At 49.7% G+C, this 23,370-nt stretch overlaps 1 protein-coding gene across 1 annotated transcript in view; it reads left to right on the forward strand.

Annotated features, from left to right (window-relative positions):
• Window positions 1–2,889: 2,889 nt before the first annotated feature.
• GCK (glucokinase) overlaps window positions 2,890–23,370 on the forward strand; it is a 68,593-nt gene continuing 48,112 nt past the window's right edge. The window contains exon 1 of the mRNA XM_017655278.3: window positions 2,890–3,507. Within this exon, the coding sequence (XP_017510767.1) occupies window positions 3,484–3,507 (24 nt within the window). The 5' untranslated portion in view covers window positions 2,890–3,483. The remainder of the gene's footprint in view (window positions 3,508–23,370) is intronic.

Here is a 23,370-nt window from a genome sequence, read left to right on the forward strand (position 1 = left end):
GGTGAAGCTGCACCCTCTGCCGCTGCACCCGCCTGGGCCTCCCCGCCATCCACGGGGGCGGGGTTCCGGGCAGCTCCCCACCGTCTCTAGGGGCAGCCCAGAGATGAATGTGTGGCCCAAGCTGGGCACATGCTCATTTAGGCTTGACCTGAATGGCTGAACCTCCCACATAAAGTGGAGTGGGAAAGAGTCTGCAGAATAGGAAGAGGGGCAGGAGGCAGGCAGATGCCCTGTAAGAGGGGCAGAACTGGCCATGTAGGTCCGGGGAAAGGAAATCCTGGGGCAAAATACTTCTAAAAACCAAAATCAGTCAAAGGGAGAAATAAAGTTTAAGACCCGTTTATTTCTCACAAACTGCAGTCCCAATACGTCTTTCTTCTCTGCTCCAGCAGCCACACACCGGCCCTCCCCTCACCTCTCAGGTACAGATAAGCCCTCTGTTGCCCAGGTAATCACCCATTGAAATGGAGATGAACTTCTCTCCACCCCTGAGGAAAGATGCAAATGTACTAAAGCCACACTTCTTTCCACCTCTGAACGCCTATTGATACTAAGGCCAGGCGAGTTATTCAGGAAATGTTTCAATTTTACCCACAGGCCACCACCAAAGGGTCTTCGGCCTAAAGGCAGCCTGGTCCCCAGGACCCCCAAGAGCAGAAAGCAGGCTGGGAGAGATCACAGAAGTCCTCACCAAGAATCTGAAAGCTCAGGGGCTTAGCCCCCGCCAAGTACCCCTGTGAGCCCAGCCCTTCAGAACATTGTGCCCAACCTCCCCCACCCCCTGATCAGCACTCTGAGCACCGACCTCCCCCAGCTGAACTCCCCCAGCTCCTCCCCCCCCCCCCCAGCATACCCCCGCGGTCTGAGCCAATCAACACAAGCCCATTCCTACTACCACGGAGACTGGTTTACAGATAAGCACATCAGCTAGGCCTCAGCCAATCAATGCAGGCCATCCGCGGCCATCAGGTAGGCCGTCCAATCAGAGCAAAGCTAAGGACTTTGAGTCTGACACTCTGCGGAAGTGTGCAAGGGGTTGTGCAGGTCTAACGGGTCCCAGGGTGGGCAGGTGCCGCTGGGGGCGGGGCTGGCAGGGCTGCTCTGGAGCTCAAGTCCAGGAGTTACTGGAGAGGAGAGTGCCCCACCCTGTCCCCAGATTCTTCAGCTAAGTGTGCACCCCATCTCTGCCTCACTCCAGGGAGGGGTCGCAAGGCTGTCCTTTGGGAGAGGTTAATGTCTGCCACATTGAGGCCCTCAGTAAAACCACCCATGGTTTCAAGTAGTCCCTCTTGGGCAGATGTCTCCTAAAAGGCCACACCTAGCACTCTGGCCCTCATGCAGTGTGACTGTTATTAGATCAGGTGACATTCCAGTCACCTGTGGCCAGGGAGGGCAGAGTTATGCGGTGGGTCCTGGGATTTCTGCATGAGGGACTGCCTTGTCCCCTGTCCTTGGCAGGAGGCTGTGCCAAGGACCCCTTGGGGAACGGTAAGTGCAGACCTTTCTTTGCAGGCCGTGCCTTTACCCCTCACCATGACCTCATTGGAAAGTGGTAATAATAATGCCATCCTGCCTGCTGCCCCAGGACTGTCTGAGCAAATGACAGAATACATGCAAAGCACTTTGGTGACCATACATTTTTAATCAGCCTTAAACCAGTTACAATGACAATCTCTCCATATCCTACCAGATATATTGCCTTTCTTTAGGAATAAATCTAGCAAGAAGTGTGTGAGATTTGCACACTTACAGGAAAACGATAAAACTCACTTGGAGGACATAAAGGAGGGTCTGAGCATGTGCTCAGTGCATTTCACAATGGGATGAGTAGATAATAAGATTTATGTAAAAGATAAATGGCCCATGGTAAAGAAAATTTTGTAGAAAGAAAGGGGATGCTTGCCCCACCAGATACCAAAAAATTAAAAAGTTATGTATACAAACTGAGTGCAGTATTAGCACAGGACTGGGCAGAGATGATCAGTCACAGGGGAGCTGAGGCTGAGGCAGGCAGGGCATCAGGTGCCACATTTACATTTAGACAATTAGTTGCTAATACCGACAGCAAAGGAAACAGCCCCCAAGAATGCTGCCTAGACTGGCTAGACTCTCTACCCAAATATAGCATGCCAACAGCATTCGGCCTAGCAACTGGGCCTCTAGGAAGCATCCAGAAGAAATGTGCACACATTGACTCTGGTCAAACACAAGGATTCATAACAGGGAAACAGAAACCGGCCAGGTGACCGGCAACAGGAAGCTGGCTTAGGAGTGTTAGGGTGTGTTCATCTGGAGAGGTCTCACTGGCCACTCGTCTGCTCTGGACCTCTAAAAGCTGCTGGCCCAGGGCGTGGCACCACACTGTCTGGTATGAAGCCACCAGTCATGGCAGGCACTGCAGTGTGGCCAGTCCTGGTTGAGAAGAACTGTATGCACAGAGTGCACACCAGGCCCAATTCTTAGACAGAGGCACCTATTGAGAGAGTGGTTAAGTGAACCCCCTGAGTCAGCAGCTGCTCAGCTCTGTTCCTGGGGGCTTCCCAGAGGTGTGGGTGTGCCTGCGCCCTAGCTGAGAACTGGGCCCAGGGGCTCTGTTCCCGCTGGGCCCACTCTTCTGGCTCATCTCGGGAGACAGAGAAGACAATGACCAGTCTCGTGGTGTCCTGGCCGCATGGCAGTGCCGGTGGCCAAGCTGCCCACTCCCTGTTCTCTGGCTCCCAGACTCCAGGGCCTCTGAGTTTAGAAGAGCCTGTGACACTGCCCTGGGCTGCATAGGTCGAAAAGTCTGCAGTGACAAGGTGACTGGGCTGTTGCTATGGTGATGGGGATGGAGGCTTTCTGCATCAACCCCAGTTTTCTGCATGGCAGCTCTAATGAGAGGACGGCGGGCCCGCCGAGGCTGTGGGCATGAGTGCAGAGGCCCCCCGGCTGGTTGCCACGGCAGCACGGGCACAGGCAGGAGTGCAGAGGGCCCTGGCAGGGGAATCCCCTCTCACACCTGGTGGCAGCAGGAACCCTGGGCCGTGGCTGGGCCCCAGGAGGCAGGCTGGAGACTGACGGAGCAGTCACTGCAGCTGCCCGCAGGCACAAGGTACAGGGCTGTCCCTGCAGGTCCATCCAGAGGACACCACGTCGTCACGGCTCAGCACCGAGCAGCCTGGAGCCTGCGATGGCCCCACGCTGAGATACCTGGCCTGGCCAGGCCTAGGTGGGGAAGAGTCCCAGGACAGGTCCCAGGTGGGCAAGGCCTGGGAGAGAAGGCTCATCTCTCTCTGGGGGACAATGAAAAGGAAGAAACTGTGTGGCTGAAGCTCAAGCCAGAGACCAGCTGGAAGGTGGGCTGTGTTCTACCAGGCCCCCTGGGTGCCACGAGCTGGGCTGGAAGAAGCCTTGGGATTTCCTGCTTTGGAAGCCTGTTGGGGAGCACTGAGAGCCTGGCTCTCGTGGCTGGCTGCTGTCCCAGTGCCGGATGACAGAGCCAGGATGGAGAGTGCCAAGAAGGACAAGGTAGCTCTGCACTGTGTCCGGGTTCCAGAGTGCTTGCTGCAGGTCCCGCTTCATGGTTGGCTTCGCATGCTCACGGTTTGCTCCTGGGGCTGATTTTGTGCTGAGAGTGTAGGGAGTGGATGGGGGGTCAGGGGAGGGCAGGCGAGGTCCTGTACTGCTGTACCAGACTCCAGCCCTATGACCTGGAGGTCCAGGAAGCCACCTCTGTTGGGTAGAGGCTCTGGGAAGCTCAGCATCCCTGCTGGGGGTTTGGGGCCCAGGGTCTTAGTGGGCAGAACCCACTGCCTGGCTGGGCAGTGAGAGAGGCTCTGCAGACCATGACTCTCAGACCCCATACTTCCCCACAGGGATCTCTTCACAAGGAGCCGGAAGGCTGTTGCTCCTGGCAAGAGGCAGAGAACAGTTGCTTTTTCTAAAACAAAGAGAAATCAGCCATCTGAGCCAGCCCTGTGCCCAAGCAGTGTGCAAGGAGGCAAAGCTGGCAATGGGGCAGGGGGAACACTCCACAGCTCCAGCCAGGGGCCAGGACCCAGCCTCTTTGGCAGGGTTTCCTCCTTGTGTGTCTTCTCTGCTCCTGCTTTGAAATGACAAGGTCAGCAGAAACACAGTGCTGGTTCTTCTCCTGGCAGAGCTAAATGATGTCAGAGGAAAACAAGCAGCCCAGGCAGGGCACCAGCAGCCGTAGGCGGGAGGGCAGGTGGAGGCCCAGAGTGAACCCGGGGTCTGTGGTGCTGGAGCAGGAGTTTGGGTAGAGATTGTGCCCAAGGGGCCTTAGGAGGCCCCCGAGGGAGAAGGGAGGTGGTGTCCCTGGCACATGTGGGGAGGGGCTTGGTGACAGTGAGAGGGATTTCTAGGTCGGCTCACAGACTTGGAGTGGGGAGCCTGTTCTCAGGCTGTCAGGCCAGCCAGTGCCCCTGCCTGCCTGTCCCAGGGGACACAGTGCTCCACGCCCCACAGGTGAGGGAGTGCTGGTCTCAGTCGGTTGCCTGACTGGCCAAGAGCCCTGGAGGGCCACCAACACCTTACAGGACCAAGAGCAGGTGAGGCACTGCCTCTGGCACACACTTTAAGGGAATATGCCAAAAACATAAGTCATCAAGATAGACAGTATTTTAATGCAAATTATGAAGAATCATATAAATGCAAAAAAGAATGAGGAACAAAATACCAATTTAAGGCAAGGTGGCATGAATGATCCTGCTGCTCCACTCATTGCAGCCCCACACTGGCTCCTGCGGTGCCAGTTAGCCGGGTACCAGACAAACAAGACCTGGGGCTGCAACATCCACATGCCTTGTAGGGGCAGGAGCAGGTCAAGAGGACCCGCAGTGAGATGCGTGTGGACCTGCTGGCCGATGCCTGCACCTGCAGGACCAGGAGGGCAGTGGGCAGTGGCGATAGACTGGAATGCTCGTGGCTGCCTTCCCTGTGTACCCCCCTGCCCCGAAGTCATCCCAAGGCAATAGAGATTAGACCCTAGACCCTCCAGGGAAGCTCTGGTACCCCACTGCAGCTGGTGGTGCATGTGAGGAGAAGCTGGGCCCTTGGCACAAGCCAAGGCAGGCATGCCTGGGGGCACCAACCTTTTCCCTGTCTGTGCAGGCCCTGGGCTTGCTTGTGGTCATGGTGTGCCCGGAACATACTGTGAAAAACACAAATGCCTAAAGTTGTAAAGAAAAAATCAGTGAAAACAAATGGTACCTGCTGAATCAGCCAAGGAGAGGCCCACTAAGGGACATATTTCAGCTGATCATGAAGAAGTGGTAGGTGCTCCCACTGCCAGTCTCACCTGTGCACACACACGGAACATCCTATGACCACTAATGGGTGGCTGACTCAGTGTTCCTTACTCAGGATCCACGAAAGCAGTGTGAACACGTGTTAGCAGGCGGGACTCCGGCTTCCAGTGGCACGTCTCCCATTCTGCCCAAGGTGCAGTGGTCTTGCTGGCTGGGGACCCCTTTCGTGATCCTGCGTCCCCCATGAGTGGACCTGCTGAGGACAATCAAAGCTTGGGCACTTGCAGGAGGCCACCCTCCTACCTCTGTTCCATCCTGAACCTGCCAGGCCAGGTGCTGTCACAGGCCTGCCTCTCCATCCTGGGGGCCATCCAGCACTCCTAAGCCTCCACTGGCACCTCAGATATGGGAGGATGTGGTGTGAGCCCACCGGCTATGGCAGGAACCAGTGCACAACCTGGCTGGGTCCAGCACAGGGGAGGGTGACCATCAGTCGTGTCCCAGGGAAGGTGCCCAGGGGCTGGAGCTGGCTGCCCTGACCCTGACCTTTCCCATTTCTCCCTTCCTGTGTCTCCACTGCCCTGCTCCTGTTTCTATCTCTATAGGTGACCTAGTGATCAAGCTTTTAGTTACCTTTGGCCCCTTCCAGCGTTATGGTATGTCCCAGGCCCTACCAGCTGGAGCCCATTGCCCTCTCTATTCCCTAGCCAGATTTGTGCCTCCAATCATTGCAGCTCCCTGAGCTCCCCTTGAGAGAGGTGAGCACCTGGCCTCAGGGTGGACAGACAGGTTGCTCTCTGTTCAGCTGTTGCCCCTTGGCCTCTTAGGCCCACGTCTTTGCAACCAGAGAGCGGGGAGAGCTCTTCTGCATGAGTTCCTGCTGGGTACAATCTGCAGCAAGGACTGGGGTTCTGCTGGGGTAAGCATCCCCTGCAGAGCTGCAGGGCTGCTCTGTCAGCCCAGCTGGAGCCTCTGGCTGCCCAGGACACCAGAAGCAGCTGCTTTCAGGAGTTAGAGAGCTGCTGTGGGGCGACAGACCATGGGTCTTGCTCTGGGCACATGTGCCTGAACCTCCACACCATCCTCGCAGGAGCGTGGCCCCTGGGCAGACCACCCAGCTCACTAAAGAGAGTCACCTGTGCTTTGACTCCCATTCACAGACCTGCTATCTGCTCTAGAGCAAGGCTCTCTGTCTATCCTGCAAAGGTCACTCCTCCTGTGTTCTCCTGTGGCCTGCTAACCCTGAGCAGCCCTCTGCCTTCCTGTCCTCACGCTTACACCCAGTTCTGCTGCCCATCCACTGCAGGTCCTTCCCTGTGAGTCCATCTTTCTCACTGCTTTCAGAGGGAGCCATCTGAGTGCAAGCCCAGGTGTGTGTCCTCCTGCACAGACCCCCCCTATGGCCTCAGTGCAGAGCCAGTCTCTCAGCAGAAGGCAGCTGGGAGATGCAAGATCAGAGCACATTCCAGCCTCACAGCCTGATGTGCACTGCCACACTGGCCATCCAGCTGCACCCTCTGTCCAGCCTCTTGGCCTTGACTGCTGTTGGTGCTCAGCCTAAGTACACCTTCTGTGTCTCTGTCACTAGGCTGTCAGTGTGGGAGCAGCTTGGTGGGGTGCAGAGGAGTGAGAGAGTCAGGGAGGAAAGGCCAGACAGTGCCTGCTGCGGAGGCTGCTGTCCTTGCTTTCCTGCTTCTCCATCTCCTGGTCCCCTGGTAGCCTGAGTTTTCCAGCCTCCTGGTGTCCTGGTATCCTAATCATAATCCTAGGAAGTATTTGATCAGGGAGTTACATTACTCACTTCATGCTTTTCAAAGAGGACTCTGCGTGCTAAGTGGAGAAAAGGTCATAGCGGTGTGGATGGGAACAAGGTGACTGGGGGCTGTTGCCTCAATCTAGTTGTGAGAAGAGAATGGCTCAGCATGGCAGGGTCAGGGTTCGGGAGAAAAAGAACCCAATCCAGGAATTCCAAGCAAAAAGGATTGGTAATGGAATTAGGAAGGCTGAAGGAGCAGAACCAGGGGCCACAGTGGGCTTGGGCTTCACTGCCACTCACTGCAATGAGATCCCGGGCTGGGGAGGTGCTATTCCCACTGTCACATGAGGCTGGGTCATGGGCCCAGGCACCACAACGTTCAGGTCAGTCAAAGCTTGCAAGTCAGCTACCACAGACCTTCTGATTCTCACAGGAATGTGACACGTGGCAGGGCCCAAGTTCACATGCAGAATCCTGCCTTTAAGGGAGTCTGAGAAAGGTCATTTTCAGCCTTTGAGCCCTTGTGTTCTGGGGTACATAAAGGGGATTAGAATAGACACTGAGTGCAAAGAAATGACCCCAGCATAGAGGAAACAGGAAAATGTCCATCAGACCGCTGAGTGGTGGTGTCAAGGAGGTAGCTGGTACTGTGGTTTAGGGCTCGGAGCAGAGGTCAGGGCCAGGGCCACCAGCTGAGCAGACCGGCCATAGAAGCAGAAAGAGCACCTAAGGAGGGGACTGAGTTGGAGAAGAGACGAGCATCCAGGACTGGCATGTCAGAGCCTGAGTAAAAGGGGTTGCTTCCTCCCTTGTGCTTCTAGGCAACTTTGCCATGGCTTAACTGTTTGCCTTCTCCAGGCCCTAAAAAATTCAGAGTGCCTGCACAGATCAGTCACCATGGGTGTGCAGCAGGTCCTCTATGAGTGTCTATGGAGGAGTGATGAGTGCGTGCCTGTGCTATGCCCTGGGGACACTGGAGCAAACAGAACTGCACCCCTTGTCCTTGCAGAGTGTCTGGGCCTGGAGGGAGGGTCTGGCCGACGAGCACTCACAGAACCCCCCCTGTTAAAAGGGGGGGAGTCACAACTGAAGAGTTCTAGCTGAAGAGCACTCATGCACACATCAAGGGTGACTGAGTGATGGGTATACATCAGGGCTGCTATGTTAGTCTCTCTGCTTTGGTATGTGTTTGAAGTTCTCTATTACAAAAAGTTTCTTAAGCACTACAAGAGAAAAGAGAGAAAGAAAATGAGGCCAGATGTGACAGGAATTACTCTCAACAAGCCCGCATCAGCTCCAGGAGTCTCCTCACACATGCCCGTATGAACAATGTGGTATTTACGGTATTTCTCGCCTGGTGAGACCTGGATGTCAACCCCTCACCGTGGGAGCTTTGCTGCACACACCCAGTGGCTGTTGGCCCTTAGCAGTCCAGGGAAGGGCGGTGCAAAGACAAAGTGGTGTGCTCTGCTCCCCAGGGCTTCAGGCCAGAGGGCACGGCTGGGAGGCTGCTGGACAGAGGCCTCTTTGGCTGCAGGTACCTGCTGCTGCCTGTCTGGCCGTTCACTCTAATGACCTGCAGAACTGTTGGGCAGAGCTCGCGGCTCAGACGGGCCATGAGAATGAGAAATCATGTGGAAACTGCAGCCTAGTCCTGGGAGAGGGTGTGCAGTCATAGCTCCTTTGCTCTCCCAGGAGGGCCTCACCCCATGCTCACTGTGTGCCCGCACTGTGCTTCACTGCTACCAGGCCTGGTGCTGCTGAAAGCGGAAATAGTTTGTATCTGTTTGAGGTGAGGTCCCCACGATGTGGAGCCTGAGACTGGGATCCTTAGAAAAGTGGCCTATGCTGGGCACTCTCAGAACTTGTCAGCAGGTGAGAATAGAAGGGGGAATGGAACCAGGCCGAGATGTGGGCTCAACTTACGTGGAGTCTCAGCTGAGTCCTGGGGTGCTTTGAAGAGCATTGCATCCTGTCGCCTCCCTGCTGCCCTGGTAATGGAGCCATTGGCTGAGGGTCACAGGGGAGGGGACAGTCTCACGTGAGCAGCTCCAGGAAAGTCTCAGGAGAAGGGTGTAGCTGTGCGTAGCCAGCAGCCACCGCTCACAGCAGCCGCTGGGAGCTGGGTGTGCGGCCCCGTGGGGTGGGGTGCCATAGCCTGTACCCCAGCCACCCCTTGCCGGCCCAAATCTCCTTACCTCTCACAGTAGGCTTGCCCCATTCAGGCACAGCTTCTCCGGGATTATGGGGAGACTCACGGGGAAATTCAGGGAGATGACCACAGCTCCCACTTCCTCGGGTGGTCCTCACTGCCTCCCCACCCGCCCCTTCCGGAGCCCCTCTGTGGCCAGCCCTGATCTAGGTGGTGCTCCTGCAGGGGTGACCCTAAGCCGAGCCACGAGGAGTCTGCGTCCTGCCTTTCCTCATCAGGCTGTGGTCTCTGTTTATGCCCGTATGTTGTCTATATGGTCACAACTAGGCACAAGAACACCAGAGACACCCTGGTGGGTCATCGAATGCTGTCCTGCTCTCTCCTGTGGCAGTGGTCCTGCCTCCCTGTGAATGACAAGGTCAGCCGCCACCTGGCCACATTGCTCCCTGCCTGCCTGGCTACTGGCACAAGGGACTCAGTGTGGCTGGGTGGCCATCCTAGCTTTGGAGGACATTGGCCCCTTCTGCGGGGGTCGTCTTCAAGCTGACAGCTCAGCTGTGCCTGCGAGGCTGTCCCAGTGTCCCCTTGCCCCACCACCCAGCCAGGCTGTCAGCCTCTAGGAGGTAGGACTAGTGGGTCCTGTGGTCACGCGCTGACTGCTGAGCCCCCTTTGCCACAACGTGGTCCTTTGTGCGAGGTAAGCTGCGGGCACATCAGACATGTTCCTGATTGGTTGGTCAGTGGGTCTGGCTGAGCCATTGAAAGAGGAAAGGTGGATTTGCACCTGGAATGTGAGATGAATTGTTTCCCCTTCCAGAGTAGAGTCGGTCCAGTGTAGTCAACTTGTCACCAGGTAGTAGCAGGTGGTCCATCGGAGGAATGGTGTCACCCCAGGGATTCAGCGATGGTCTCAGAAGCTGTCGGGCCATACATTAACCAGCAGCAGAGGCCAGGTCACCTTTGGAGAGGGAGCCTGTGCTTTGGGGCGAATGTGTCTGTGTCACATTTTGGTAATTCTTGCAATATCTCAGATGCATTCTTTTTTTTTTTCCTGGCTCAGCCTAACTCCCAAGAATTCTTTCCTTGCCCTGCATGCACTTTAAACCAATTTTCACCCTCAAGTGCTCAGATCCTTTCTTTAAGATTACATTTGTTCTGGTGCTTTCTGATTGGTGACCTTTGATGTTCATACTGTAATTGTTTTGGGGCACCACAAACTGAGCCCACAGAAGATGCTAAATTTAATAAATGCATGTGCTCTGATTGCCCCATGGACTGACCATCCCCATCTCTCTCCCTCTCCTTGGACCTCCATACTCCCTGAGATGCAACAATGCTGAAATTAGGCCAATGAATGACCTTATGACCTCTAAGTGTCCAAGTGAAAGGAAGAGTCCATGTCTCTCACTTTAGATCAAAATCTAGAAATGATTAAGCTTCATAAGGAAGGCATGTCAAAAGCTAGGCCTCTGTCTAGTCAGCTGGGGTGTGAATGCAACAGAAAGGTCCCTGAAGGAGACAGAAAGTGCTTCTCCAGTGACCACACGACTGATAGGTAGTGCTGCAGCCTCACAGCTCATGTGGAGAACGTGTTAGTGGTCTGGGTAGAAGATCAAACCAGCTGTTACATTCCCTGAAGACAAAGACTGAAGCAAGGCCCTAGCTCTTCAGTCCTGTGAAGGAGGGAGCTGCAGAAGAAACGTTAGGAGGCGGCAGAGGTTGGTTCATGAGGCGGAAGGGAGGAAGCCACCTCCATGACCCAGAAGTGCAAAGTGAAGCAGCAGGTGCTGATGGAGAAGCTGTGGCCAGTCATGCAGGAGTTCTGGCTCAGATCACTCACGTGGACAGCTGCATGAAACAGCAGGTTGTCAGGGCATATGCAACAGCCTTCTGCTCCAAGAAGATGCTATCCAGGACTTTCTAGCCAGAGAGATGTCAGTGCCTGTCTGTATTTAAAGCATCAGGGGATAGGCTGACTCTCTCATTAGAGGACTTTGAGCTGAAGCCAGTGCTTACTGACCGTCTCCCAAACCTGGGGCTCTTAGGAATTATGCTCAGTCTGCTCTGCCTGGGCTCTCTAATCAGAACAGCCTGGATGACAGCAGAGCTGTTGGCAACCTGTTTTACTGAATATTTTAAGTCCACTGCTGAGACATCCTGCTGAGAAATAAAGATTCTTTTCAAAATATTCCTGCTCACTGACAGTGAACCTGCTTACTCAAGAGCTCTGATGGAGATGGACAGTGGGATTCATGCAGTTCCTGTGCCTGCTGACATAGCGACCATTCTGAAGCCTGTGGGTCAAGGAGTGATTTCGACTTTCAAGTCTTATTTAAGAAATATTTTTCATAAAGCTATAGCTACCATAGACAGTGATCCTTCTGATGGATCTGGACAATCCTTCTGGAAAGGTGACATTCCAGATGCCATTCAGAACACCTATGACTCATGAGAAGAGGTCAAAATACCAGCATGAACACGACTTTTGAAGAATTGTATTCCAATCCTCATGGGTCACTTTGAGGGTTCAAGACCTCAGTGGAGGAAGTCGTTGCAGATGTGGAAACAGCAAGAGAACTACAATTAGAAGTGGAGCCAGGAGATGTGGGTGGCTGCATCTCATGGTAAAATTTGAATGGATGAGCGAGGGGAGGTTTCTTGTAAGGTGAAGATTCTGTGAAGTTTGTTGAAATGACTGCAAAAGATTTAGAATATTCCATAAACTTTGTTGATGAAGCAGTGGGGTTTGAGTGGACTGACTAATTTAGAAGGAATTTCTACTGTGGGTAAAATGCTATCAGGCAACATCTCATGCTACAGAGAAATCATTCATGAAAGGAAGAGTCATTTGATGGAACAGACTCATTGCTTTTTTATTTTAAGAGGTGGTCACAGCCACCCAGCCTTCAGCAGCCACCACCCTGATGAGCCAGCTGCCGTCAGCATAGAAGCAAGCCCTCCCCCAGCAAAACAATTATGACTGCTGAAAGCTCAGGTGGTGGTGAGCATTTTTTGCCATAAAGTATTTTTAAGGTGTGTACACTGGTTTTGTAGACATAGTACTATTTCTTAACAGATTACAGTCGTTATGTAAATATAACTTTATATGCATTGGGGAACCAAAAAATTCATTTGACTCACTTGACTACAGTATTTGCCTTATCACTATGGCCTGGGACTGAACCTGCATCTCCAAAGTGTGCCTGTAAATCAATCCCTGTTACACACACTTGCAAGGGTGTTACAGAGTTTTCCTCTTGGAACTCAGCCCCTCTCTCAGTCAATGGGCTCTCAGTTTGAGAACTGGCTTGAGTCTGAAACCTGTGCCCTTTCACTGTGACTCTGCACTGGGGCGGCCGGCCTCCGCCATCTGCTCACCCTCCCTTGTTTCCTTGCGACACTCTATTAGCCTTTTCCTCGGGTCCCTGTAGGCTAGCCCCTTTGCTGCCTGACATTGTCATCACCCCCATCTTGCTTCTGCTCTCTGCCACTGAGGGATCTGTCACCCCCTTTGCTATCAGGGAGGGCAGTTCTGAAACAGCATTGCCTCCCATCAGCCTGTTCTACGGAGGTCAGCCCCCTGGAGCTTCCTAGCTGGTATCCCCTCATCAGCGCCTCCCCTAAACCTTGGCAAATGGAGTGTCTTCCTGCCTCCCAAGGATCGCAATGACCACTCATAGAGCAGATGGATGCTATCACACCATTTCTCTCTTCCTTCTGATTGCTTCCTCATAGCCTGCAACACACTTCATTTAACGTGGGCCACTGCTTTTGTCAAACTTCCAAGAGCCACCACACAATGTACTGGAATCGTCTCCTGGGACCCTTGCCGGGGGGCTGCCTCCTGCATCAAGGAGAGTGCTACAGCTCCCAGGATCCACTTCCTGCTGGGGCGTGTTTTCCAGGCCTGAGGCTCCTTGCCACACCATCCTTGTTCTTCCTTACAGGTCAAATATCCTCAGGTGGGCCCACTGGGATTTGACCTGTGTTGTGGCCAAGAGGAGAGCAGGGCCCAAGGGGGGCATGCGCTGTCTTTTTGAGACTTGTAGTGAGAGAAGGCCTCTCCCTTACAAGGCTGGCTGTGAGCACAGAGGGCTGCCGGGCTCTTGGGAAGGCACCTGCCTACATACTCAGAGAGCCAATCACATGTGTCTCTTTCCAGCTTCTCCTTCAGTGGTGCTGGCATGCTTGAAATTGGCCAAAGAGAAAGTATTTACATCAGAAAATGCAACAAACCAGGGCCTATGCCACCGAGAGCCGGTGCCACCCCTCCATGGGTGCCCCATGCCCGGTGCTGTCCTTGGGAGCCTGGCTTGTCCTCCCCTGCAGTCCTGCTGCCTACCCTCAGTTCAGTCCCATCCTGGACCAGTTCTGTCTGCCTCTGGCTGTGGGAGCCCCTCCTCTGACACTGTGCTTTCCGTCATCCTCTCTTCAGGGCACCCCAGAGCCCTCAGAGCAAAGCCTTGGTTGCACAACCTTTCACCAGCAGCCCCGGCCGGGTCAGTGACAGGCTGCATGGCAGGCCAGGGCCTGCCACAGCTGCTCTGCCTCACCATCCTGGTGCAAGTGACTGTCTCCTAGTTGGGCTGGTTTCCAGGTCCAGACCTCGTACGAACTGCCGGGTCCCAGAAGGATTGTTCCAGAGGAAGCGTGCAGTGAGGGGGCGCAGGTCTGCAGGGAGTAGAGGGGGCAGAGTCTGTGGGCGGAGGTCTGGCCCATAGGCAGTGTGGGACATGGTGCTGCCACATGGGTGGGATTGTCCTGAGGCCAGGGCAGATGCTGTGTTCCTGCCACCTAGGCAGAGGCAGAGTCCAGCTCCTGTCTGGCCCCTGGACGCTTTCCCAGGCCCGGGTGAGGTGACTGCCAGTGCATGCCCACTGCACCTTGCTGACTGCACCTTGCTGACACCCCTCAGAGCATCTCCCCTGGCTGAATGGGCCCTTGGTAGCCCCCACAGGGCAGTTAGGGCTTGTTCGGCTGTGCTGGGCATCCAACCAGGACAGAGCTCAAGGTTGTGCTCCTGACTTTACATAGTAAGGGGTCCAGACAAGTAGGTGGTTCCCAGCCCAATACAGCTACCCTGCTGCTGGGTTCCCCTCATGGCTGCAAGGTGCACACACAGCACAGAGGTGCCAACAGGCCCAGCGACGCTCTCAAAACTAGCTGGGCAGGGTTTTTGCCTCAGTCTTCACCAGATGCCTCCCTCCTGGCTTCTCACCATGAGTGGGTAGGCCAGGTGGGTCCACCCCCAGCTCTGGGCATACTTACCAGATCCCCAAGTGAAACAGAGGCTCTTTGAGCAAGAAAGAAGGGGTGCCAGCTGTGGTGGCAAGAGCACCTGCCTGACCAGCACCGAGTTGCAGGACCACACCTGGGGCGGGATGGTCCCCAGGCCACAGGCCCCTCTGGCCTCCAGTTTTGGAGCAGTTGCTGGGCAGTGAGAACCGCCATGCCAGAGAGTCCTGGTCAGGACAGATGGAGTCCTGCTCTCCTGGATGCTGCATCTTGGGGGCAAAGCCAAACGGGACCAGATGGCTCCTGGGAGTGACACTCTCCAAGGGACACATGGCTGCCACCTGGAGCAAGGGGGCCGGGCACACACAAGGTGTGCGAGGGGACCCTGTGTTCATGGCATGTGTTCCCCCATGTGTGGACACAGATGGTTCTGGCTTTGTCAGAGCTGGCTGGGAGGCAACCTGAGGTCCAGAGCGCCAGACAGGGTGGGGAGCCCTCACTCTCCTATTTATCTCAGGCCCCAATCTGTCATCTTTGTGACAACAGAAAATCTCAATGGAATGGTGGGCTTTCTCTGCAGCAGGGGCCCCTCACCCCTGTTTCACAGGCACAGAAACTGTGAAGTATTGAACATATCACTTGTCTGAGGTCTGGCAGCTCACAGGTGCCCACCGGCTCCCCTATTCTGCTCCAAGGGCCACGAGGAGCTGGAACAGTGACTCCCAGGTCCCATGTACCCATTTTTCAAATATCTAATTATGCAACCGCCATCACCAGCCAGATCCAGACTGTCCCCTTGACCCCAACTCCCCTCAGCCCACCTCTTTGCTGTCCTCACCTCTCCCACTCCCAGACCCTGGAAACCACTGGGCTGTTTTTTTGTCCCTTTGGTTTTGCTTTTTCTATATAACCAGAATCATTGAGAATGTCATCTTTCTGCTCTTCCTTTGCACCGTACTGTGCTCTTGTCAGCACATGCCCACCCTTGTCACCTGTCCGATGCTGAGCAGCCTCCTATGGGGAATGTGCTGCAGTCAGCTTGTCCATTACTTGTTCGCCATCTAGTAGACATTTGGAGGCTTCCAGGTCTGGCTACCATGAGTGAAGCTTCTGGGAGCTCTCCAGTACAGGTCCTTGTGTCATGGGTGCATTTAGGGGACATGCTTCAAGAAGTGGTGTCCTGTGGCTGTCTGTGTGGCTTTAGCATAGGCTGCCAAGCTGGTTTTCAATGTGTTGGTGCCTGTTCACATCCCCATGGCAGCAGAAGACGCTGGGTGTGCCAAGTGCTAGGTCCCCCCAGCATTGGTTTGTCCTTTAAACTACCACTGTACTGGTGCCTACTGGGTATTCTTTGGTGAGTCTCTATAAATGAAGTTGTCATCACCTTGAGTTGCAGGAGTTCTTCTTTTGTTCTGGGTACCAGGCATTTTTTCAGGCACACTTTTGCCAGGAGGTGGGAGGGAGTAGCTCCACAGGGACCCTCTTAGTCTCTGGAGGCACGTAGCCCTCCGCTCCCACCCCAGCAGCAGCCCTCGCCCACCACCGGCCTGCCCCTCTGTCTGGCTCCCCAGGGGCAGGCTAGTTCTGGCTCTGTGTGGACCCCGGGTACGATGCCTGAGACTGAGCCTTGTACTTGCGAGGTCAATAGGGGCAGGTGGCAGAGCTCTTTGAGGCCCCATGCTGATCTGGCACAGCAGGTACACAGCTATCCTCATTGGTCATCCCCAGCACTGTCCATCCTACACCCTGACATGTAGTTCCCATCTTGAACTTCTGCTGTCATGGCCATACGGGGCTTCTACCATCTGCAGGACTGAGTTGGACACTTGGATGGGTCCCAGCTTTGCACCCCTCATGACATATGCTTTCCTGCCAAACCAGTCCTGCCTACTTGGCATCTCACTAAATAAGCATTTAGTAAGATGTGTGTGGGTCAGGCTTTGCACAGGATGGGTCCATTTCCATATTAAAAAAAACTAGCTGAGTCTGGTATTCTTGTCAGGGGAAGAGGTTTATATCTATTAACATTTGTTCTATTTTTATCCATCTGTTTAGGTTTTTCTGTGTTTTGAGTCAATTTTGATAATTCATATTATTCTGATAATTGTTCATTTTCTCCAGATTTTTAAATTGTATTAAATAAGTCTTAAACATACACTCATAAGACTTTTCAAGAGCTTGGGATTTTTAAATCAAGTTCACTATTCTTTTGTGTGTTTTCTGTATAATTCATTTCTTTTATCATTATTGATTCCTTATTCTAATTTTCTGTAGGTTTACTTTGTCTTCTCTATGTTGGACTTTGAGCATCTTGAATGCTTTGCTCATTGATTTTCCATTTATTTTTTCATAAGTGCATTAAAGGGTGGTATGTGTTCCTTTGGCTATTAGACATACTTTTCGTATTGGGTGAGCTCATGGTTAGTCATTTATAAAGGACCAACAATCCAGTTCAGATTTCCTCTTCAGCCCAGTGCCATTTACACCAATCTCATTTGCTGGGCAATGCCCTCTGTGTGTATTAAGTCTGAGCCACTCCAAATATCTGTGTTTCTACAAACGCCTCTGACAGAGTCTTGCTGGCCCTCTATCTGGAATGTCCTCCTGTACCCAACCACTTCCCACTCATGCATCAAGGGCTGTAGGAAAGAGTCCTGAGAAACTCTGTTCTAGGCTCCAGAAAACCCCCATCAGTCTCTCCCATGCTCCCAAAGACTGGGCAGCTCTGCCAGCATCAGTTTGTATAAGTTATTTGCTTGTCTCTCCTGCTAAAGTGTGCATAATCTCCTAAAACCTAGTCACTTTTGTAACCTCAGACTGAACACAAATTAGATAATAATGTTAAATAAATGAGTGATTCAAATCCCCTTTCAACCCCCATTTTTGGTCACTGGCACCATTATTCTGATTATTAACCAGGGCGTTAATCACCAACACACCAAAACAGGAAATGGGTCTGTATGGCAGAATCGTATTTCTTGCTCATGTCACTGTCAAAGGCAGGTATTGGCTGGCTGGCTGGTTTGCCTTCTCCTCTTCATCTGCATGTAGCCCACAGAAACATGAGACAGAATCTAGTAGCCCACAGAAATGTGAGAAAGAATCTAGCAGAGCCACTCTTCATAAAAGCCTGGACCTGGACATGATATGCATAATTTCTGCTCAGATTCCACAGATACATCTCACTGCAAGGGAGGCTGAGCATGTAGAATAGCTGGCATTGTCTGTGCATGGTGGGCGGAGGGCATGGGTTTGGCCCACAGCCGGCAGTCTTGCCGCAGTCCACTTCCCTGGCCATTGTGGGGTCACTCACCTTTCTTCTTGCACAGAGAAGGTGTGCCTCTCCCTCCCCAGTGGTGGTGACCACCCCATGCAGTCCTGCATCCAATGGGAAATGCAGGTACTTCTCCAGGGTCAAGGTTTGCTAAGTGTGGTCCCAGTGGTCTTGGAATTGTCCATCCTTATGGGTGAGGGAAGCAGGGTGTCTGTAATAAAACTTCTTGCTGGGAAAGGGGAAAGGTTGATGGAATCTCTCCAAGCAGGGCTGTGCAGGCCTTGCCCTGTGGGGACATGTGCCTCTGCAGGACACTGGCTTTGCCCCTGGGGAGGTTCTGCAGTCCCAGGCCCCACCCTTTTGGAGATTCTTCTTTGACCACCACCCTCCATGGATGTAATACCCTTTCACAACCTACATCCTTCTTCATGAAGTTTGGGGGCAAGAGTTATTTTGTGACTTGAGCTATCAAAGCCTTTTCCAGGCCAAGTTCATGGGGTTTGGCAACAAAATTCCTCAGAACATTAGTAGACATCCCATTGTTCACAGGCAAACAGTGTCAGTGACCACTGCCAGGGCTTCCTCTTAGGGCTTTTATGTTTGCTTTGTTTCTTTCTCCTTCAACCCTTTCCTCCCCTTAATTTCATGGCATCTAAAACAATGGGCCTTAGTGAGAAAAGCCCCACCCTGAGGCTGAGTCCCTGTGCTGCCAAAGATGACTGGATGGGCCTTCTCACAGCCTTGCTCAGACCCATCTCCAGCTGGGCGGGAGGTCAGGGAGTGGCTGGCTTCCCAAGCCCTAGTCATATATCTACATATCATCTAGAGCTGGCAAGGCACCTGCTGGTAAATGGCGGTTTCGATTGGGGAAGTACTATAAAAATAGACCAGGTTGTTAATCATTCCCTTTTTTATTGTGGTAAAATATGTAAAATACAAAATTAGCCATTTTAACCACTTTTTTCACTTAAAAAAAATAGAAGTATTGTTGACATAATATTTTAATAGTTTAGGTTACAAAATAGTAATTTGACATTGATATATCTTACACAATGCTCACCACCATATGAAGATTCAGTATTATTGACTATGTTCCCTATGCTTTACATTACTTCCCTGCGACTCACTTATTTATTTATTTATTTTTATTTTTATTTTTTTGAGAGGGCATCTCTCATATTTATTGATCAAATGGTTGTTAACAACAACAAAATTCTGTATAGGGGGGTCAATGCTCAATGCACAATCACTAATCCATCTCAAGCCCAATTCTTGTCAGTCTCCAATCCTCTGAAGCATAACGAACAAGCTCTTACATGGTGAACGAATTCTTACATAGTGAATAAGTTCTTACATGGTGAACAGTACAAGGGCATTCATCACAGAAACCTTCGGTTTTGATCACGCATTATGAACTACAAACAATCAGGTCAAATATGAATATTCGTTTGATTTTTATACTTGATTTATATGTGGATCCCACATTTCTCCCTTTATTATTATTATTATTATTTTTATTTTTAATAAAATGCTGAAGTGGTAGGTAGATGCGAGATAAAGTTAGAAAACATAGTTTAGTGTTGTAAGAGAGCAATTGTAGATGATCAGGTGTGTGCCTGTAGACTATGTGCTAATCCAAGCTAGACAAGGGCAATAAAACATCCACGGATGCAGAAACTTTCTCTCAAAACAGGGGGGGATGAGGTTCTAAGCTTCACCACTGTTGTTCCCCGATTTCTCACCTGATGGCCCCCCTGCGACTGTGCCTGTCTTAGGTTGTTCCTCCCTTGAGGAATCTTACCCGTCTCTGGCTAACCAGTCATCTTACGGGGCCATACAGGGAGATGTAAAGTTGGTAAGTGAGAGAGAAGCCATATTGTTTGAAAAGGTTAGCTTTTTGCTTCTTTGCAGATTTATGCCCTGTGGCTTCTATGCCCAGCACTTGTCTCAAGGTATCTTTACCACCTGGAGGAATTATGATACTCGGTAAATTCGATATGAGGCACGAATTCTATTTAAGGGTTGTAATTAGGAAGGAAGAAGAAAAGCTGTAGAGGTAGCATATGAAAGAAAACATGGGAGGATTGATTATTTCTTTGACATATCTTCTTGTAGAGTACCTTAAGCATGTATAGGTTTTAAACTACTAACTAACTTGCGCGCACATATTAACATAATAGGAATACAGTAACATAAACAAAGCAAATCTATAATTACCAGCCATCTCCAGTGAAGCCAAGAAAACCATTTAGGCACCCTAGGCATTTGTGAAAACTTGTCCATGACATGATGGACACTGTCCAACTGTACTTGAACAGTCTGAGAGAAATCAGACAAATCAAAGCAACCCATCTCTGGGACCCGTTCACATCCCATATGTTCCCTTAACCGTAGATAGTCTATAGTGCGACTCACTTATTTTATAACTGGAAGTCTTCACCCCTTAATTCCCTTCAGCTGTTTTGCCCATCCTCTCCCTTTGCTCCCCTATGGTGACCACCAGTTTGTTTTCCATATCTGTGAGTCTGTGGATTATTCATTTGTTTGTTTTGTTTTTTAGATTCCACATATAAGTGAAATCATATTGTATTTATATTTCTGTCTGATTTATTTCACATAACATAATACCTTATAGGTCTATCTATGTCTTTATGAATGGCAAGATTTCATTCTTTTTTATGGCTGAGTAATATTCCATCATGTATGTATACTATATCCTCTTTATCTATTCACCTATCAATGGATTTAGGTTGCTCCCCTATCTTTGCTATTGTAAATAATGCTGCAATGAACATAAGGGTGCATGTATCTTTTTTAAATTTTGGTATCATTAATATGCAATTACATGAGCAACATTGTGGTTACTAGATTCTCCCCATTATCAAGTTCCCACCACATACCCCATTACAGTCACTGTTCATTAGCATAGTAAGATGCTACTGAGTCACTACTTGTCTTCTCTGTACTATACTGCCTTCCCCGTGTCCCCCCACCATGTTATGTGTGCTAATTGTAATGCCCCTTGTTCCCCTTATCCCTCCCTTCCCACCCATCCTCCCCAGTCTCTTTCCCGTTGGTAACTGTTAGGCCATTCTTGGGTCCTGTGAGTCTGCTGCTGTTTTGCTGCTTCAGTTTTTGCTTTGTTCTTATGCTCCACAGATGAGTGAAATCATTTAGTACTTGTCTTTCTCTGCCTGGCTTATTTCACTGAGCATAATACCCTCTAGCTCCATCCATGTCATTGCAAATAGTAGGATTTGTTTTATTCTTCTGACTGAATAATACTCCATTGTGTATATGTACCACATTTTCTTTATGCATTCATCTTCTGATGGACACTTAGGTTACTTCCATTTCTTGGCTATTGTAAATAGTGCTGCAATAAACATAGGGGTCCATATGTCTTTTTGAAACTGGGATCCTACATTCTTAGGGCAAATTCCTAGATTGGGAATTCCTGGGTCAAATGGTATTTCTATTTTTAGTTTTTTGAGGAACCTCCATACTACTTTCCACAATGGTTGAATTATTTTACATTCCCACCAGCAGTATAGGAGAGTGCATATATCTTTTTGATCAGGGATTTTTTTTTCTTCAGGTAGTTTCCCAGAAGGGGAATTGCTGGGTACTTTGGTATTTCTATTTTTAATTTTTCAAGGAACCTTCATACTATTTTCCATAGTGGCTGCACCAATTTACATTCCCACCAGCAGTGTAGGAGGGTTCCCTTTTCTCAACATCCTGTCCAATACTTGTTATTTCTTGTCTTGTTGATACTAGCTACTATGACAGTTGTGAGGTGATGTCTCACTGTGGTTTTGATTTGCATTTCCCTGAAAATCAGCAATGTAGAGCATCTTTTCATGTGCTTGTTGTCATCTATATGTCTTTAGAAAAATGTTCAAGTCCTCTGCCCATTTTTTAATTAGATTGTTTTTTGTTGTTGAGTTTTATGAGTTCTTCATATATTTTGGATATTAGCCCCTTATTGGATACATCATTTTCAAATATATTATCCCATTCAGAAGGTTGCCTTTTCATTTTGTTGATGTTTCCTTTTCTTTGCTGAAGCTTTTTAGTTTGATGTAGTTCCACTTATTTCTTTTTCCTTTTGTCTCCCTTGCCTGGGAGCTGTATCCAGAAAAAAAATATTGCTGAGACTGACTTACAAGAGTTTACCATCTGTTTTCTTTTAGGAGTTTTACAGTATCAAGTCTTATATTTAGGTCTTTAAATTCACTTTAAGTTTATTTTTTTGTATGGTGTAAGATAGTGATCCATTTTCATTCTTTTGCATGTAGTTGTCTAATATTCCCAGTACCATTTATTGAAGAGAATGTCTTTTCCTCATTGTATATTCTTGCCACCTTTGCATATATTACTGATCATATAGTTGTGGTTTTAATTCTGGGCTCAATATTCTTTTCCATGAACTATGTGTCTATTTTTGTGCCAGTACCATACTGTTTTGATTACTGTAGCTTTGCAGTATAGTCTGAAATCAGGGAGATTGTTCTTTCTCAAGATTGCTTTGGATATGCAGAGTCTTTTTGATCCCATACAAATTTTAGGATTGTTTGTTCTAGTTCTGTAAAAAAAATACCATTTGGTATTTTGATGGGGGTTGCATTGAATCTGTAGATTGCTTTGGGCAGTATGGCCATTTTAACAACACAAATTTCTCCAATCCTTGAGTACAGTATATCTTTCCATTTATTTATGTCTTCTTCAAATTCTTTTATCAATGTCAAATAGTTTTCAGAGTGCACACCTTTCACCTCCTTGTTTAAATTTATTCCTAGGTATTTTGTTCTTTTTGTAAAAGCAATTATAAATGGGATTGTTTTCTTAATTTCTCTTTCTGGTAGTTCATTTTTAATACATAGAAATGCAACAACTTTCTGTATATTGATTTTTGTATCCTGCAACTTTACTGAATTCATCTATTAGCTCTACTTGTTTTTAGGTGAAGTCTTTAGGGTTTTCTAAATGTGGTATCATGTCATCTGAAAATAGTGACATTTTACTTCTTCCTTACCAATTTACATGCCTTTTATTTCATTTTCTTGTCTGATTGCTGTGGCTAGGACTTCCAATACTATGTTGAAGTATTTTGAGAATGAATTTGGGAGCATTCCTTACTCTTCTTCTTCTTCTTTGGAATAGCTTGAGGAGGATGGGTATTAGCTCTTCTTTAAAAGTTTTGTAGAATTCATCTGTGAAGTCATCTGGTCCTGGAGTTTTGTTTGTTGGGAGTTTTTTGATTCTTGATTCAATTTCATTACTGGTAATTGGCCTGTTCAGATTTTATATTTCTTCTTGGTTTAGTCTTGGAAGATTGCATGTTTCTAAGAATTTGTCCATTTCTTCTAGGTTGTCCAATTTTCTTGCATCTAATTTTTCATAGGGTTCTTTTACAATCCTTTGAATTTCCATGATGTCAGTTGTAATCTCTCTTTCATTTCTGATTTTTCAGTCCTCTTCCTTTTTTATTGTTAAGTCTGGCTAAAGATTTATCAATTTTGTTTATCTTTTCAGAGAAGCAGGTGTTAGTTTCATTGATTTTTTTTCTATTATTTTCTAGTCTTTATTTCAATTATTTCTGCTCTGATCTTTATTATATCCCCATTCCTACTATCTTTGGGCTTTTCTGTTTTTCTTTCTCTAGTTTCTTTAGTTATAAAGTTAGATTATTTATTTGAGATTG

The sequence above is a fragment of the Manis javanica genome, chromosome 6 (genome assembly GCF_040802235.1).
Source record: "Manis javanica isolate MJ-LG chromosome 6, MJ_LKY, whole genome shotgun sequence".
Lineage (NCBI taxonomy): Eukaryota > Metazoa > Chordata > Mammalia > Pholidota > Manidae > Manis > Manis javanica.